The 16,439-nt window shown below is 52.7% G+C and overlaps 1 protein-coding gene across 3 annotated transcripts; it reads right to left on the bottom strand.

The window, feature by feature from the left end:
- Positions 1-5,957: 5,957 nt before the first annotated feature.
- ZNF205 (zinc finger protein 205) lies at positions 5,958-14,585 on the bottom strand. 3 transcript variants are annotated; one of them, XM_061152675.1, is made up of 7 exons: positions 14,467-14,585; positions 13,628-13,768; positions 9,793-10,006; positions 9,456-9,547; positions 8,964-9,081; positions 7,436-7,540; positions 5,958-7,176 (listed from the first exon to the last, which is right to left on the bottom strand). In XM_061152675.1, the coding sequence occupies exons 2-7, from the start codon at positions 13,682-13,684 to the stop codon at positions 6,110-6,112; spliced, it is 1,653 nt and encodes a 550-aa protein (XP_061008658.1). In that variant the 5' UTR covers positions 13,685-13,768; positions 14,467-14,585; the 3' UTR covers positions 5,958-6,109. The 3 variants fall into 3 exon arrangements, with proteins under 3 accessions (XP_061008658.1, XP_061008657.1, XP_061008659.1); XM_061152674.1 differs by lacking the exon at positions 14,467-14,585 and adding an exon at positions 14,219-14,456; XM_061152676.1 differs by lacking the exon at positions 14,467-14,585 and adding an exon at positions 14,219-14,456 and having other exon boundaries at positions 7,436-7,537.
- Between the last annotated feature and the right edge of the window lie 1,854 nt (positions 14,586-16,439).

The raw sequence follows: 16,439 nt of genomic DNA, 5'->3' as shown, positions 1-16,439 counted from the left end.
TAGTGGTTCCTCAGTATGAGTTTTCCCTTTCAATAGTAAGTTTTCAGTGGGCATATGCCCCTTAAGAATATTGAATATATATTTCCCAGTCTCCTGAATTGAAGTATGACCATGTAGTTATATTGAAGACAATGATACATGAGCAGATGTGCTGTATCTATCTTACTAGAAAGGGGTTCTGTCTTCCTACTCTCTTTTTCCCAACTGCTAGCAGGAATTTGGACATGGGGGCATGGACCCATGCAGATGACACTGATGCTAGAGGTGTCAAAGCAAGAAGATGGAAGTGCCTGGATTCCTGATTATTGTGGGTGGATTTAGGCCTAGATGATGGTGTAAGAGAGAAATAGATACTGAGATTAAGCCACTCTTATTTTGGATCTCTATTTTAACCAGAATGTAAACCCTAACTAGCATTACTGCCTGCTAAGAGTTTATTCTTGCCTGGGAGATTGCATGCACAGAGGAGCCTGGCAGGCTACTGTCCATGGGGTCTCAAAGAGTCGAACACAACTAAGTACATGCATGCACACATAGTGTGCACTTTATGCAGGGGTAGCTAATTTCCCCGTCTCAAGCAAATAATGTTCAAATCCTTTGACCTGAGTCTGTCTTCTCACACAGCGTACTGGAAAATTGACAATGGTCCTAGTGCCTTTCCTGTCAAATCTAAACCCAAGCTAAAATCAGATTTTCTTTCAGTCTTAAAAAAAAATGGTAAAAATACATATTTTTTACTTTTATAATTTCTCTATGGGATACTGGATATTCAGAATTTCTATGTGATCTTGACAAAATCTTGTTATTATGATTTTTCTAGAAAGTCATCCCTTTCATCAACAATTTCAGATTTATTAACATGAAGTTGTACATAATATTCCCATTTGGTTAAAATTTTTAAAATTGGCACATACGGTTAAGTCCCACTGCTTGTTTGGGGTCGGTGAGGTGAGACTTTAATGGTGGTGGGGCAGCAGGCTTGGAGGAGTCTAGGTCTCTACTGACTTTGTGGATTAGGGTTGCCATGCCAGTCCTGCCATAAGCTATCTCCAGCCCACCTCCAGGTGTTGTCTTAAGGAATTCACTTCGAAAAAAAAAGAAAAAGAAATTCACTTCGGTCTTTTTTAAGATCATCTTTATTTTGGGTCTCTATTATTTGCAGTTGAACTGAATCCTGATTCATTACCTCATAGGGTTGTTATAAAGATTAAATAAATGAGAGAATACACATAGACCACTTAGTCCAATACTAACTTTTAACACAAGGAAACATTCAATAAAGAATGGTTATTCTCAGGGAATTATGCATCACTAAGAGCCTGTCAAACGGTCATGCCACAGGAAAGAGGACTCATGCCTGAGAGATAGCAAGAGTTAAGGACCTCCCAGGCAACTTTTCCACTTTCCCTGGAAGATTTGAGCCCAGCTTGTTCTGATCAGTGGCCTGTTGGAGATTAATCATTATGGCTCACCTGGAGCTTTGTTAGTTGAGAACAGAAAAACTGGCATTAGCTCCAGGCGGTGACAGGCACAAGCCACAGAATCCTGCCTCTGCAACCCAGGCAGGAAACCTGCCGCCTGATCACACATCTCAGGATGGCCGAGGAGCATAAGAATGCGGACGGTCGGACCATCTTCATAACTGCCGGTCCTCCACCCTTCACACAAGACACCAGGGAGAAATCTCAGGCCACAGCTTCTCGCAAGTCTCACCTTTCTAACCAACCCCCACCCCTCCCTTCCACCACTGGTGTCATTTCAACTCCTGGAACATCAATCTTTTCCTCAGGGCAGGGCTTTTATTCATTCTTTTCCCCTAGCTTGGAAGGTCCTAACCCCAAAGCCTGAACGTTCCCTCCTGGGAGAGGCCGTCTCCGACAACCAGTACCTAACATCCTCCCTTACTTCACCCGGTTCCTTTCTTTCTGGCATCTGTCACTACTTGCAAGTAATGCATATGTCATTTATACGTTTACACTGCTTGCTGGTCCCCCTTACTAGAGTGGAACCCCTTGAGGGCACGGATCTTGTCTGGCTTTTTCATCGCTTATTCTTCGATATTTAGCAAAGGACCTGGAAGGCACGTTTTCATTTCGTATTTGAAAAATGAAGGAGTGAATGCAGCAAAGCCCCTATTTAACGTTTCCTCGCCCTTTACCATCCACCCCTTCGCGCCACTCATCACCACGTCCCCCCTCCAGCATGGACTGCCTCACTTTTCCCGGCTCCCAAGCAAAATAATCAAGGTCTCCTTCAGGCCGTTTCCACGCCCGACTCTTCAGGCAGCCCAGTTAGGCCCTGCTCTAAGGCTCAGAAGGTGTTAGAATGCCGGCTGGAGGCGTCTGGGCTCTAGCTGAGCTTCTGTGCCGGGGCCACGACTCGCCGGGTACCGTGCACAGGCCAGCCATTACCAGGGCCTCATGTGGTCTCTGGGCAGCAGCAAGTCTCAGCTCTGCGCGAGAAGCTAAGCTGGAAGCTGCTGTGGCCCGGGCCTCGCCTTCTATCCGCCCCCTCTCTAGGACGGAAGGAGGTTTCGGGTCTCGGTGGTAGCCTGGAGCCTGTGCCGAGCGGAAAAGGCAAAGTTCCAAAGCCCAAAACGTCGACCAGTTGCCAGGCAACCGTGCGGCTTGGGGGCGTGAAGGGGAGGGAGTGCCTAGAGAACAAACCTCGGTCGTGATTGGTCACTTTTGCTGGAGCCCACCCCTTAGCTCCGCCTCAACACTTGATTGGCAAAGGCCAACGTGGGAAGGGCGGGACCTTACGGAACCGGTCCTCCTGGATATGAGGCGACCTCCAGACCGCGGACTCCGCGAGGTCACACGAGTTTCGGAGGAGATTCTCAGGCTATCGCAGTGCTGAATCAGCCGAAGTCCTCGGCCCGGCCCGGGGAAGGCATTATGCCTTTAGCAAGGACGTGGGCCAGGGAATTCCCTGGCGGTCCAGTGGTTAGGGATTGAAGTTTTCATATAATTTCATCAAGCTCAGTTCAGTCGCTCAGTTGTGTCTGACACTTTGCGACCCCATGAACTACAGCACGCCAGGCCTCCCTGTCCATCACCAACTCCTGGAGTCCACCCAAACCCATGTCCATTGAGTCGGTGATGCCATCCAACCATCTCATCCTCTGTCGTCCCCTTCTCCTCCTGCCCTCAATCTTTCCCAGCATCAGGGTTTTTTCCAATAAGTCAGTCAGCTCTTCGCATCAGGTGGCCAAAGTATTGGAGTCTCAGCTTCAAAATCAGTCCTACCAATGAATACCCAGGACTGATCTCCTTTAAGATGGACTGGTTGGATTTCCTTGCAGTCCAAGGGACTCTCAAGAGTCTTCTCCAGCACCACAGTTCAAAAGCATCAATTCTTTGGCGCTCAGCTTTCTTCACAGTCCAACTCTCACATCCATACATGACCACTGGAAAAACCACAGCCTTGACCAGACGGACCTTTGTTGGCAAAGTAATGTCTCTGCTTTTTACTATGCTGTCTAGGTTGGTCATAACTTTCCTTCCAAGGAGTAAGCGTCTTAATTCCATGGCTGCAGTCACCATCTGCAGTGATTTTGGAACCCAGAAAAATAAAGTCAGCCACTGTTTCCACTGTTTCCCCATCTACTTGCCATGAAGTGATGGGACCGGATGCCGTGATCTTCGGTTTCTGAATGTTGAGCTTTAAGCCAACTTTTTCACTCTCCTCTTTGACTTTCATCAAGAGGCTCTTTAGTTTTTCTTCACTTTCTGCCATAAGGGTGGTGTCATCTGCATATCTGAGGTTATTGATATTTCTCCCGGCAATCTTGATTCCAGCCTGTGCTTCATCCAGCCCAGCGTTTCTCATGATGCATATAAGTTAAATAAGCAGGTGACAACATATGGACTTGATGTACTCCTTTTCCTATTTGGAACCAGTCTGTTGTTCCATGTCCAGTTCTGTCACTTCCTGATCTGCATATAGGTTTTTCAAGAGGCAGGTCAGGTGGTCTGGTATTCCCATCTCTTTCAGAATTTTCCAGTTTATTGTGATCCACACAGTTAAAGGCTTTGGCATAGTCAATAAAGCAGAAATAGATGTTTTTCTGGAACTCTCTTGCTTTTTCAATGATCCAGCAGATGTTGGCAATTTGATCTCTGGTTCCTCTGCCTTTTCTAAAACCAGTTTGAACATCCAGAAGTTCACGGTTCACATGTTGCTGAAGCCTGGCTTGGAGAATTTTGAGCATTACTTTACTAGCGTGAGATGAGTGCAATTGTGCAGTAGTTTGAGCATTCTTTCGGATTGCCTTTCTTAGGGATTGGAATGAAAATTGACCTTTTCCAGTCCTGTGGCCACTGCTGAGTTTTCCATATTTGCTGGCATATTGAGTGCAGCACCTTCACAGCATCATCTTCCAGGATTTGAAATAGCTCAACTGGAATTCCATCACCTCCACTAGCTTTGTTTGTAGTGATGCTTCCTAAGGCCCACTTGACTTCACATTCCAGGATGACTGGCTCTAGGTGAGTGATCACACCATTGTGATTATCTGGGTATGAAGATCTTTTTTGTACAGTTCTTCTGTGTATTCTGGCCACCTCTTCTTAATATCTTCTGCTTCTGTTAGGTCCATACAGTTTCTGTCCTTTATTGTGCCCATCTTTGCATGAAATGTTCCCTTGGTATCTCTAATTTTCTTGAAGAGATCTCTAGTCTTTCCCATTCTATTGTTTTCCTCTATTTCTTTGCACTGATCACTGAAGAAGGCTTTCTTCTCTCTCCTGGCTATTCTTTGGAACTCTGCATTCAAATGGGTATATCTTTCCTTTTTTCTTTGCCTTTCGCTTCCCTTTTTTTCACAGCTATTTTGTAAAGCCTCCTCAGACTGCCATTTTGCTTTTTTGCATTTTTCTTGGGGATGGTCTTGATCCCTGTCTCCTGTACAATGTCACGAATCTCCGTCCATAGTTCATCAGGCACTCTGTCATTTTATCAAGGCCAAGGGCAAAGAGTCGGACACAACTGAGCAACTGAACTGAAGGGTAAAACAGTCAGGCAGACTCAGGCAGGACAAATTACAAAGGACATGTACTATAATGAAAGCTGAGTGCCGAAGAATTGATGCTTTTGAACTGTGGTGTTGGAGAAGACTTCTGAGAGTCCCTTGGACTGCAAGGAGATTAAACCGGTCAGTCGTAAAGGAAATCAGTCCTGTATTCATTGGAAAGACTGATGCTGAAGCTAAAACTCCAATATTTTGGCCACCTGATGTGAAGAACCAACTCATCTGAAAAGACCCTGATGCTGGGAAAGATTGAAGGTGGGAGAAGGGGATGACAGAGGATGAGATGGTTGGATGGCATCACGGACTTGATGGACATGAGTTTGAGTAAACTCCGGGAGTTGGTGATGGACAGGGAAGCCGGGCGTGCTGCAGTCCATGGGGTCGTAAAGAGTCAGACACAACTGAGAGACTGGACTGAACTGTGCAGAGGCCAAGGAGGTGAGAAGTAGGAGAGGGAGATGGCATCAGCCTCAGAAAGGACCAGGAGAGGTAGGGGGTCCCTGGTAAGTGAGAAATCCTCACTGGATTGAAGCTGGGACCCCAGGATGCAGGTGAAAATGTGCAGCCACAAAATGCAGGCCCCAGTGCCTGAGACAGGAGACAAGGTAGGCAGAAGACACTGAGCATAGAATTCCCATGCTGACTCTGCCCTGCTCCCGACTCCCTAGGAAAAGAGCCATGGGAGGGTCCAGGGCTCAGTAGGAATACCTAATGACAACAGCAGCAGAAGTGGCCGGCTGGCTTCAGGTTGAAAACCTCTAGATTCTGGAATGGTTCCCAAGCCAGATGAAGGCTGGGGAGGAAGGTGCCTTCTCAGAGGACTGAGTAAGAATGCATAGTTGCCCTGGGAGTCTCCACTTTCCCCCACGAGTCCAGGATCAGCTTCCAGGGCCCCATGAAAGGAAGCTATAGGCTGTCGCTTGAATTCCAAGGCCTTTAATTTGCGGCGAGCATGCCTGGTCCTTATCCGAGCTCCTCCGTGTTGCCACCCCCATGCCAGCACCTCCCCGCCTCCCTTCCTGGGTCTCCCAGGTCACACCCCCACAGCAGATGCCCCGGCCCCTCCCTCCCAGCCTCCTAGGTAGGGGCAGGCGGGGGTGCCGCCAGAGTCCCGGCCGCGCCCAGCATCAGCATGGCCAGGGCCTTCGGCCCCGCCGTGTGGATCTTCTCGTGCCGGTGCAGGTTGGAACGCCGGCTGAAGCTCTTGCCGCACAGCGGGCAGGAGTAGGGCCGGACGCCGCGGTGGGTGCGCTGGTGGGCGGTGAGGTGCGAGCTGTGGCTGAAGCTCTTGCCGCAGTCGAGGCAGTGGTAGGGCTTCTCGCCGGTGTGCGTGCGGTTATGCGCAATGAGGTTGGATCGCTGGCTGAAGCACTTACCGCACTCGGGGCACGGGTAGGGCTTGACCCCGGTGTGGGTGCGCTGGTGGGTGACCAGGGCCGAGCTCTGCGTGAAGCACTTGCCGCAGATGGGACACTTGTGCGGCTTGGCGCCCGTGTGGGTGCCCTGGTGGGTGACCAGGTCCGAGCGGCGGGTGAAGCGCTTGGCGCAGCGGTCGCACACGTAGGGCTTCTCGCCCGTGTGGATGCGCTGGTGCTGGATCAGCGTTGAGTGGTGGCTGAAGCTCTTCCAGCAGGACGGGCAGGTGTAGGGCTTCTCGCCCGTGTGGATGATCTGGTGCTGGATGAGGTGCGAGCTGCGGCCGAAGCGCTTGCCGCAGTCCGTGCAGGCGTAGGGCTTCTCGCCCGTGTGCGTGCGCCGGTGCGTCACCAGGTGTGAGTGCCAGCTGAAGGCCTTGCCACACTGCTCACACTTGTAGGTCTTCTTGCCAGCCTCGCTGTCCAGCGCCAGGCCCTCCTCGCCGCTCTTGGGGGCGGCCGTGCCCCCCTCTCTGGGTTGCTCTGGGAAGTGGCCCTCCTGGGTTTTCGGGAGGTCGGTGTCAGGCGGGGCTGATTCTGGCTGTGCCTCCTCCACGGGACGGGGCTGCACATCGTCCTTGGCTGGCCCTGAGTTCTGGCCGCTGGCTGCTCGCTGCCCGCACCGCGGGGCCTCTACCTGGGCTCTTCCCACTCTGCTTTTGAAGGACTTGACATCGCCAAGGGCTCCCAGGGACACAGCCAGCTCCTCCTTGTCTGCCTCCACCGCTCCTGGATAAACAGGGTTTCCAGCAAGAGAGAGGCTTTCATGAGGGCCCCAGGGGAGTCCTGGAGATGGAGATGAGGGCAAGCACCTGCGGGGCACCCTGGAAGCAAGAGCCACCTCCACACTGGAGGGGAGGCAGGTGGCCCCACCCCAAGAGGGGCTGTGTGTCTGCACCCCACAGGAAACAGCCCGTGCTGACCTGGAGCATCGGAGAGTGATAGCCAAGACCCCACTGCCCTGCCCACCTCTCCCCTTTGCACGCACCTCTTTTCTCCTCCTCCTCATGTCCTAACTGCCTGCTGGAGCCGGGGGCCTCGCCCTTGCCCTGCACTTGAGAGGCCCAGAAAGGTCTGCTGAAGGGAAACCCTGCTTGGAAAGAGATGCTGCGTTCAGTCAGGGCCCTTTGGGCTGCACAGTGGGAGATACCAGCACCCACCCCCCAGAGAGATGATGGAGTGAAAGAGGGGGTGCAGCTCTGCAAACGCAGGGCAAAACCAGATGGCCACACCCTCTCAGGACGCAGTTTCCCAGGCATCATCCACTCTTCTCAGGGCTGGCCACCCATGTGTCACACAGCCCCCAGCAGTGGCCCCCTCAGTGAGAATCCAGATGCAGTCTTCCTCTCCTGCACCTTCCCAGGACCACAAACAGGGCTCCTGGGGGAGGGGCAGTGGGCAGAGAGAGGCTGGTAGGAGGGCTGGGGTGAGAGAGACAGGGACACCGACCACCCAGAAATCAGGGACCAACGGCCTATTTGTCAAGTCCTCCAGGTTTGAGGGCCTAGGAATTCTGGTCAAGTCAGGAAGACAGCAGAGGGGGCCCTGGGCTTCATGACCTGATCCAAGCCCCATGGGAGGGAAGGAATATGTGGACCAATGGGTGGTTTAGGGCATTCATGAGGCCCACCATGGGGCTGCAAGTGGAGGTTGGTTCCCTCTGATCTCCCAGGACTTGCCTGGACCTGCTGGCCGAGGCCCTGGAGAGTCCCAACATCGGGTGGCGAGCAAACCTGAGATAATTACAGGCGTAAGCAGAGCCACTGCTGTGATCCTGAGGCCCACCACTAAAGTCAGAGGGTGGAATCACCCAGTCTGTGGCTCCACCAGGACCAGCAGGTGTGTAACAGACACGCATGCACTGGCAGACAGACTGACTGACCAAATGAATGAATGAATGCTCTGATTTTCCCATAAACCCTCATAAAATTCTGTCATGAAAACTACAGCCTGAAACTGAGGAGTCAAAGCCCTGGGACTTAATTACTCACCATGAGAAAAACCGAGGGAACCAAGGCCCCTCTGAGAAGAGGATGCTGCCTGGGAGGGGGATGTGACAGCTCAGAATCAAAGGCCTGGAGGGACCAGTTGGCACAGTTCCCCATTCCCTGGGCCTGCAGCCCAGCCCAGAACCAAGCTTCTGCTCAGACACCTCTGAAGCTGGGCTTGGAGAGGAGAGGAAGGGGAGCTACTGGAAGGAGCTAGGGAAGAACTAGAGAGAAGCAGTCTCTAGGTGGGCATTGTCCAGCATGGCAGCCGCTGGCCATGTGTGGCTACTTCAACTCAAATCTGAGCTGATTAAAATAAAAGAGCTCAGTGGCTCCAGCTGCATTTCAAGGACTCACTAGCTACATCTGGCTTGTGGCTACCACATCGGCACAGAAAGAACACATCCACCACTAGAAAGGTTCTACAGGACAGCAGGGTCCGGATGAACTACAAGAGGGGATTCAAGACCTGGAAAAGGGGGAGGAGGTGGTGGTAGACGGGCCCAGCTCTGATTCCCCAGCCCTTACCCAAGGATAGCCCGCTCCTCTTCTGCAGGACCTCCCTGTAGCTCTGCTGGGTGTGGTCCAGCCGCCCCCATTCCTCCCGGGAGAGGTACAGAGCCACGTCATCAAAGGTCACCGGCATCTGAAACAACACAGAAGGCCCCCTCTCCAGGACATGCCCCCTCTCCGGGACTCACTGGGATGTGGTGGAGGCGCTCAGTGGTGCCAGGACAAGGATGGACCTGGACCCCCATCCTGCTGACTGGGGTGAGGCCCGACCTGGGTCTGCTGGTGAAGCAGGGCAGCTGCCTAAGGAAGACTTTTGGGGGCAAGAACCATGCGACTGTGGACAGCAAAGGACAAAAACAAGACTCCCTTCCGGCACCACTTCCAAAGTTCAGGATCTCTGGCCCCCACCCTCAGGTTCAGCGCTCGGATCCGAAGCACAGCTCCGTCACAGACGCTGTCCCTCCACGTCCTTTGGCTCTTCCTCCAGCCCTGGACGTGGACACTTACCTGGGACCAGGCGGTGAGGAGTGCCGCGGCCATCTGCCGGTCTCTGGTCCTCCCCTCGCGGGAGAGCAGAGGGATCTGGGGGGCTGGGAGGGCTGAGAGGGGAGAGAGGTCCTTAGGCGGCCACCTGGCCCTGCTTGGCCCTCCTGCTCCCGGGAGTGAGCGAATGCCAGGTCCACCAGGGCCCCCCCCGCGGCCTCCAACTCCACCCCCAACCTGACCCGAGAGGCGGGTCAGTGGGCTCAGGGTGAGTGGGGCAGCCTCTGTGGGGCAGAGCCCTGGGTCTCCCTACCTGGGCTAGGAGCAGGGAAGGGGCCCCTCTCCCTGTTCTCTGTCTCACCTCCTCCAGGCAGGAAACACACTTTCTCCTTAGCGCCCTGGCTTAGGGGCATCCAGCCCCGCGCTCCTTGAGCTCTGGCCTCCTGCGACATCCCTTCATGGTGCAGCTCCTCTGGCTCCATCTTGATGTGGGGTGACTCCCGGGCCTCTCCCAGAGGCACTGTCCCCTCTGACTCAGAGAGCATTTCTTGACAAGAATGCCCATGACCTGGAGTCTAGGAATGACAGCTGCATCAGCACTGGGACGGAGGATGGGAGACACAGAGGCAGACCCCGCGGTGGCGGAGCGTACGCCCAAGTGCAAGGCTGCCCTGCTCCCCTCTCTGTCCCTGAGACCTGCACACCCTGATTCACACCCATCAGCGGGCAGGACCGTGGGGGAAGGAAGGGAGGCTGGGCATGGCCCTGCAGGTGCCCACGGGGCAGACACCTCTTCCCAACGTGAGCCTCACACCTCCCAGAGCAGTGTGGATTGTTATTCTCTAAGAAAAAGCAAGAGCGTTCCAGAAAAACATCTATTTCTGCTTTATTGACTATGCCAAAGCCTTTGACTGTGTGGATCACAATAAACTGTGGAAAATTCTGAAAGAGATGGGAATACCAGACCACCTGACCTGCCTCTTGAAAAACCTATATGCAGATCAGGAAGTGACAGAACTGGACATGGAACAACAGACTGGTTCCAAATAGGAAAAGGAGTACATCAAGTCCATATGTTGTCACCTGCTTATTTAACTTATATGCATCATGAGAAACGCTGGGCTGGATGAAGCACAGGCTGGAATCAAGATTGCCGGGAGAAATATCAATAACCTCAGATATGCAGATGACACCACCCTTATGGCAGAAAGTGAAGAAAAACTAAAGAGCCTCTTGATGAAAGTCAAAGAGGAGAGTGAAAAAGTTGGCTTAAAGCTCAACATTCAGAAACCGAAGATCACGGCATCCGGTCCCATCACTTCATGGCAAGTAGATGGGGAAACAGTGGAAACAGTGGCTGACTTTATTTTTCTGGGCTCCAAAATCACTGCAGATGGTGATTGCAGCCATGAAATTAAGACGCTTACTCCTTGGAAGGAAAGTTATGACCAACCTAGACAGCATAGTAAAAAGCAGAGACATTACTTTGCCAACAAAGGTCCGTCTGGTCAAGGCTATGGTTTTTCCAGTGGTCATGTATGGATGTGAGAGTTGGACTGTGAAGAAAGCTGAGCACCAAAGAATTGATGCTTTTGAACTGTGGTGCTGGAGAAGACTCTTGAGAGTCCCTTGGACTGCAAGAAGATCCAACCAGTCCATCCTACAGGAGATCAGTCCTGGGTGTTCATTGGTAGGACTGATTTTGAAGCTGAGACTCCAATACTTTGGCCACCTGATGCGAAGAGCTGACTCATTGGAAAAGACCCTGATGCTGGGAGGGACTGAGGGCAGGAGGAGAAGGGGACGACAGAGGATGAGATGGTTGGATGGCATCACGGACTCAATGGACATGGGTTTGGGTGGACTCCAGGAGTTGGTGATGGACAGGGAGGCCTGGCATGCTGCAATTCATGGGGTTGCAAAGAGTAGGACACAACTGAGCGAATGAACTGAACTGAACTGAATATATGAAGAAACAGCGTGGTTGGGTCTGGTGAATAGTGTTCCCTCAAAATTCATGTCGACTTGGAACCTTATTTGGATTAAAGGTCTTTCAGGTGTAATGGAGTCTACAGTCCTTAGAGTCATAAAGAGTCGGACACAACTGAAGCAACTCGGCACAGATGTAATGAGTTAAGGATCTTGAAATGAAATCATCCTGGAATCAGTTGGACCCTAAATCCAGTGACTGGTGTCCGTATATAAGGAGAGGACACAAGGATTTCCCAGTGGTCCAGTGGTTAGGACTCCAAGCTTTCACTGCCAAGGGCCAGGGTTTCATCTCTGGTCGTGGAACTAGGACCCCACAAGTCAAAACAAAACAAGAAAAAAAGAGAGCATAGAAACAGAGGCAAAGCCACGTGAAGTTGTTAGTAGAGACTGGAACGATGCTGTCAGAAGCCCAGGGACACCTGCAGCCAGCAGAAGCTGACAGGCAGGGAGGATCCTCCCCGAGAGCCTTGGGAGGGGTCCTGCCGACACCTTAATTTTGGAGTTCTGGCCTTCATATGTGTGAGAGAATAAATTCTGGTTGTTTTAAGCCACCCACTTTGTGGTCCCCTGTTACAGCAAACACAGGAACCTAACACACCCAGGCACCGAGATCAGACAATGGTCCAAGGTCACAGAGCTGGGAGTGACTTGACTGAGACTGAAACTCAAGTGGAGCTGACCCACAAGTCACCTCCAGGGCAACCACTTCTTGAAAGTGACAGGAAGGCCTGTGGCCTTGGCCCATTTCAGACCTTACTCAATTGGTCAGAGAAGCTGGAGTTTCTAATCTGGAAAAAGTCCAGGGGTACCTCTAAATGTGTTGAGTCCCTGCATCCACCTAGGTCTGATGGAAAGAAAACTCCCAGGCTCGTCCCCTTCAGCACTGCCTCCCACGGTGGGACTTCCAGGGCCCTCTCTGCCCCCTTCACAGCAGCCTCAGGGCCCAGCCCTCTGGGAGGCTGAGGGGCAGGCTTTGGAGTCAGGCTGCCGGGGCTGAAATTCATAACCTCTGGTCACTAGCCTTTCAGCCCAAAGCAGAGCAGAGCACTGGGGAAAGTCACTTGGCTTGCACTGGGAGGTCCTGTGAGGCCTCATCTCACCTACAGCACTGGGCACCAGCCAGGCTCCTGCTGGGAACTTAAGTCTATCCCTCCACCTCCCCGCCCACCTGGGTATAGGTTAGGATCTGGACAAGAAACACCTCAAGCCCGGAGTCAAAATGCCTGGGCCAGGCAACCTCTGAGACCCAGCTGCTCTGCCTCCACACTGGTAACACACAAGAGCTACCTTCTCCAGAAAGTTCTGGATGAACAAAGACCGGTGCTGGTAATTATTATTATCACTCTCTAGTAGGAGCCGACAGAATCCAACATCAGCAGAGAATGCTATGGACCTATGAGGCCCACCTATGGGTGTTACAAAGGCATGACGGAAGGGATACTGAGCAGCAGAAAAAAATTCTTTGTGCTTCTATGATATGAACACAGGAAAAAAAAAACACTTGATTTGTCTTTGCACTTGCAGCCACTGGAATCCTAGTTGAGGAGTGACACATTTCTCTGACCCAGGATCTAGTTGCTATGGGTGGTGCTGGTTTACAAGCTGCAGTAATGAGCTCCTACAGGCTGACGAGCTGTACACAGATGACTCCCCTGCCTATTAACTTCTCCCAGCCTCCCCACAGGCACATGATCCGCACTTTACAGATGACACATCTGGTTCCCAGAGGCCAAGGGCCCTGTGCAAGGTCACACACTCGGCTGCAGCTGACTCAGGTTCCACCATGGCTGGTGACCCTGGTCCTCCCTCAGGTTGTTCATCACACACACACAGGTACAGGAAGGACTAAGTGCTCAGGCCCAGAATGAGAGGAGCTGGGGACCCAGGCAGAGGGGTGAGGCTTGCCATGTGCTCATTTGCCCGGAGCAAATCCCACCTGTAGGACCCCCCCTGCAACTCCCTTACCATCTTATGTAGCTTTTGGTCTGCTGACTATGATTTCACCAGGCAAAGCAAATCAGTCCCATAGAAGGCCATTCCCAGGTGGAAGGTATTTCCCATCATTCCTTCTCTTCAATACCCCAGAACCCATCTACCAGCCTTGCTCCCTCAGAGATAACTCTTTCAAATGCCCCGCCCTGAAAATCCCCTCCCACTCCAATCCTTCCAGTGCATGCCTTCCCCTCCCAACACCCGGTTGGTACCTCTCGGCCTCTCTCCTTGTCCTGGGTAGCTCGGATGCCTCTGTCGTCTGCAGACATTTTTTAAATCTCAGAGCCAGAAAGCACCGTTGAGTCGTTTGGTGCTCGTGTTGGCCAAGCCCCCTCCAGCTTCTGGCCAGGAGCCTGGAGGAGCAGAAGGAAATCAGCCAGTCTCTCTTGGACACCCCCTGAAAGCCCCGAAATCCCCACGCGGGACCAGACCCATTCTCGGCCCCAGACCCATCCTTGGCCCCAAACGGACATAAAGCCCCCCGGACGCCCTCCAACGGCCTCCCTCTCTAAGCTGTTTTTGGTTCCTCGCTCTGACTGAATGCTGTTTTCTGTGATCCCCTTTATCGCTGAAGCAACAACTCCGAATCTCAGAGCAGCTGGGTTAGGGAAAGCTGGGGGAATTTGGAATCTGTATCTCCCGTCACCAGGAGCGAAAAGATCTGCAGAGATGCTACCAAACAGGTGCTGAATGGGGCCCCGCCCGCCGTAGCCAGCTCGGCGGAGGAATCGAGGCCCCAGCGTCTCCCGGCCCCGGACACACACACACACACACACCCTGCGCTCGACCTGACTCGGTCCCACCTGGGATCCCGAAATTGAGCCGCCCGCTCTCAGCAGCCCTCCCTGCGGCTGCAACCACCCGCCCGGGCCGGGCGTCCATCCTGCTCACGGTCCCGCACGAATGATGTCCTTCCTCTCTCCGAACCCGGTCCAGGCCTCCTCCTCTCCCCGCCAGCCCGTAGCCTTCCACCTTTGACCCCGGCCCCTCCTGCCAGCCGGCCACCCGCGCGGCTCTCGGGATCCAGGCGCCCTCCCAGCCCCGCTCTCACCGACTTGGAGGCGGAGGGGGCGCTACGGGCGGCGGGGCCCCCGCCCCCGGGGAAGGGAGTCTCCGCAGCCTACACCGGGCGCAGGGAGCCGGGTGGAGACTGGGATTAGGAACGACAGGAAGTCCCTCCCAGATCCCGTTCCCCGCGCAGCTGCAGCCCTATAGGGTTCCCAGCCTGGAGGGTTCCGGGTCTGGGGTCCCGAGGCCGGCTGCACCTGCTCTCGGCCGGCCGGGAGATGACTCCCCAGATTCTCCTTGCTGGCTCACGACCGCTTTACCTTGCCTGTACTCGTGAAACCAGCCAAGCAGGGGCGCCAAAGCGGAAACAGATTTTGTCAAAGGATTTTGATATTTGAGAGCGTTTCAAATTTGCAGCTGTCCTTACAGGACGGACACTGCCCAGTGGAGGGACACGGTGGTCCTTTTCAGTACACAGTTTCTGAAGATCTTATCGGTGTCTCCGTGGAGGCATCCTTGGATTTCATTTAAGGCTCCCAGAGTGGTCAGCAGGTCCTGAGTTCACCTCAAGGCTGGCATGGAGGTCTCGCTGCCTAAGAGCAATCCTAGGAAACAGAGAGACCTGGGAACAACTCTCTACCCACTCCTACCCCACATACCTTACACCTTGGAAAGATGTGGGATTAATCTGATTTTTTTTTAAGACACCTTCCCCCCACCCCCAGCTCCCTCTCAAGGCTAGGGATAGAAGTGACACAGGGGCCTGAGCCAGCCACCCCTGACCCAGTACGGGGTCCCAAACCCTCAGACAATCCTGGTGGCTTCATAGTTCACCCCTCCGCCTCTGTCTTTCCTTCGGACCCTGAGAACTAAGTTTCCCAAAATGGAGAGCAGAGACTATGCTTCACCTTCTGGGGCAAAGCACCCATCCCTCCTTAACAGGGCGCAGGAGACCGGGTGTCAGGAAAGGGGTGAGGGTCAGCCCTGTAGTCAAATACCAGGAAGATTCCTCCTGGAAACGTTCCCAGGCCCCCTGCCTTCTGCCCATCAGAGTCCTCCGAGATGCATCCACGTCACCCAGGAAGACAGACACCACTGGCCCCTGTATCACCCCCTTGGAGAGTCCCCATAAGATTGACTGTCTTGAGAAAGCAGAACCAGAGCAACCCTATACCCACAGTCCTCCCATTAGGGGTCTGCTATCAGTTTACCACCTTTGGTTCCCCACTTGGCCCTTGCAGCATTTTGGGTTTGCAATTCTGCTTGTGGAGTTCAACTTGTTTTAGGAGTCCTAGAATTCTGAGGGATTCTACAATCACTTTAATGAAAGAAAAATTACCCCCGGAGTTTGGTTCTGGTCAGTATTTTCAGGTGTTTTAATCCTCAAGGTAAAGAGAAGAGAACAAAGTTGTATCAAGAGTCAATACTGTTTTCAAGCCAGAGATGGTTATAAACTGAGGGAAAAGGCACAGTGGGCCTTGTAAAAGATGAACTGTGCAGTCTGGGAGTGTTTCTTCATCATGTCAGTGTCCAGAGTAAAGGAATTCACCCTGAGGTGGACCGTCTCACATATGGCAGACCCAGGAGTATACCCAGGGCAGAGAGAGTGTGTGTGTCCTGATTCCTGGGCAAATGTTTCTCTATCAGGCAAAAGGGGCTACTTCAGGGATACTGGGAAAGCCCAGAGGTTTGGATGCCACTATGGGATCACCTAAACTAGACCAAATGAAGTCTCAGCATTTATTTAACTGTTCAGAAAATATTTATTGAGTACGTACTATATGACAGACATTAACTCCTTGGAAATGAAAGGAAACCATTCCAGGGCTTGCTAGGCCTGAGCAGGTCTGGGAGGAAGGATTATCAATATTTGCTGTGTAAGAATTGCAGTCCCTGAAAGACTTCAGAAAAGCACCAGGGCAGAATGAGTCAATAAGTAAAGCAGTCAAAAACCTAAATGCCTTCAGTAACCAGGTAGTATTGAAGATGCCCTGGAGAAGGGAAAGGCTACCCACT

The sequence above is a fragment of the Dama dama genome, chromosome 10 (assembly GCF_033118175.1).
Source record: "Dama dama isolate Ldn47 chromosome 10, ASM3311817v1, whole genome shotgun sequence".
NCBI classification, from domain to species: Eukaryota; Metazoa; Chordata; class Mammalia; order Artiodactyla; family Cervidae; genus Dama; species Dama dama.
The sequence above is the reverse complement of the archived record's forward strand: the minus strand, read 5'-3'. Positions and strand labels throughout refer to the sequence as shown.

What these genes read in the sequence shown, in the direction of transcription:
- ZNF205 (XM_061152675.1), bottom strand. Translation starts at nt 13,684, where the DNA reads ATGTCTGCAGACGACAGAGGCATCCGAGCTACCCAGGACAAGGAGAGA. An exon ending in TCCTCACCGCCTGGTCCCAG is followed by an intron (nt 9,082 to 9,455) that starts GTAAGTGTCCAC and finishes GTGTTGTTTCAG; the next exon opens with ATGCCGGTGACCTTTGATGA. An exon ending in TGAGGAGGAGGAGAAAAGAG is followed by an intron (nt 7,177 to 7,435) that starts GTGCGTGCAAAG and finishes CTGTTTATCCAG; the next exon opens with GAGCGGTGGAGGCAGACAAG.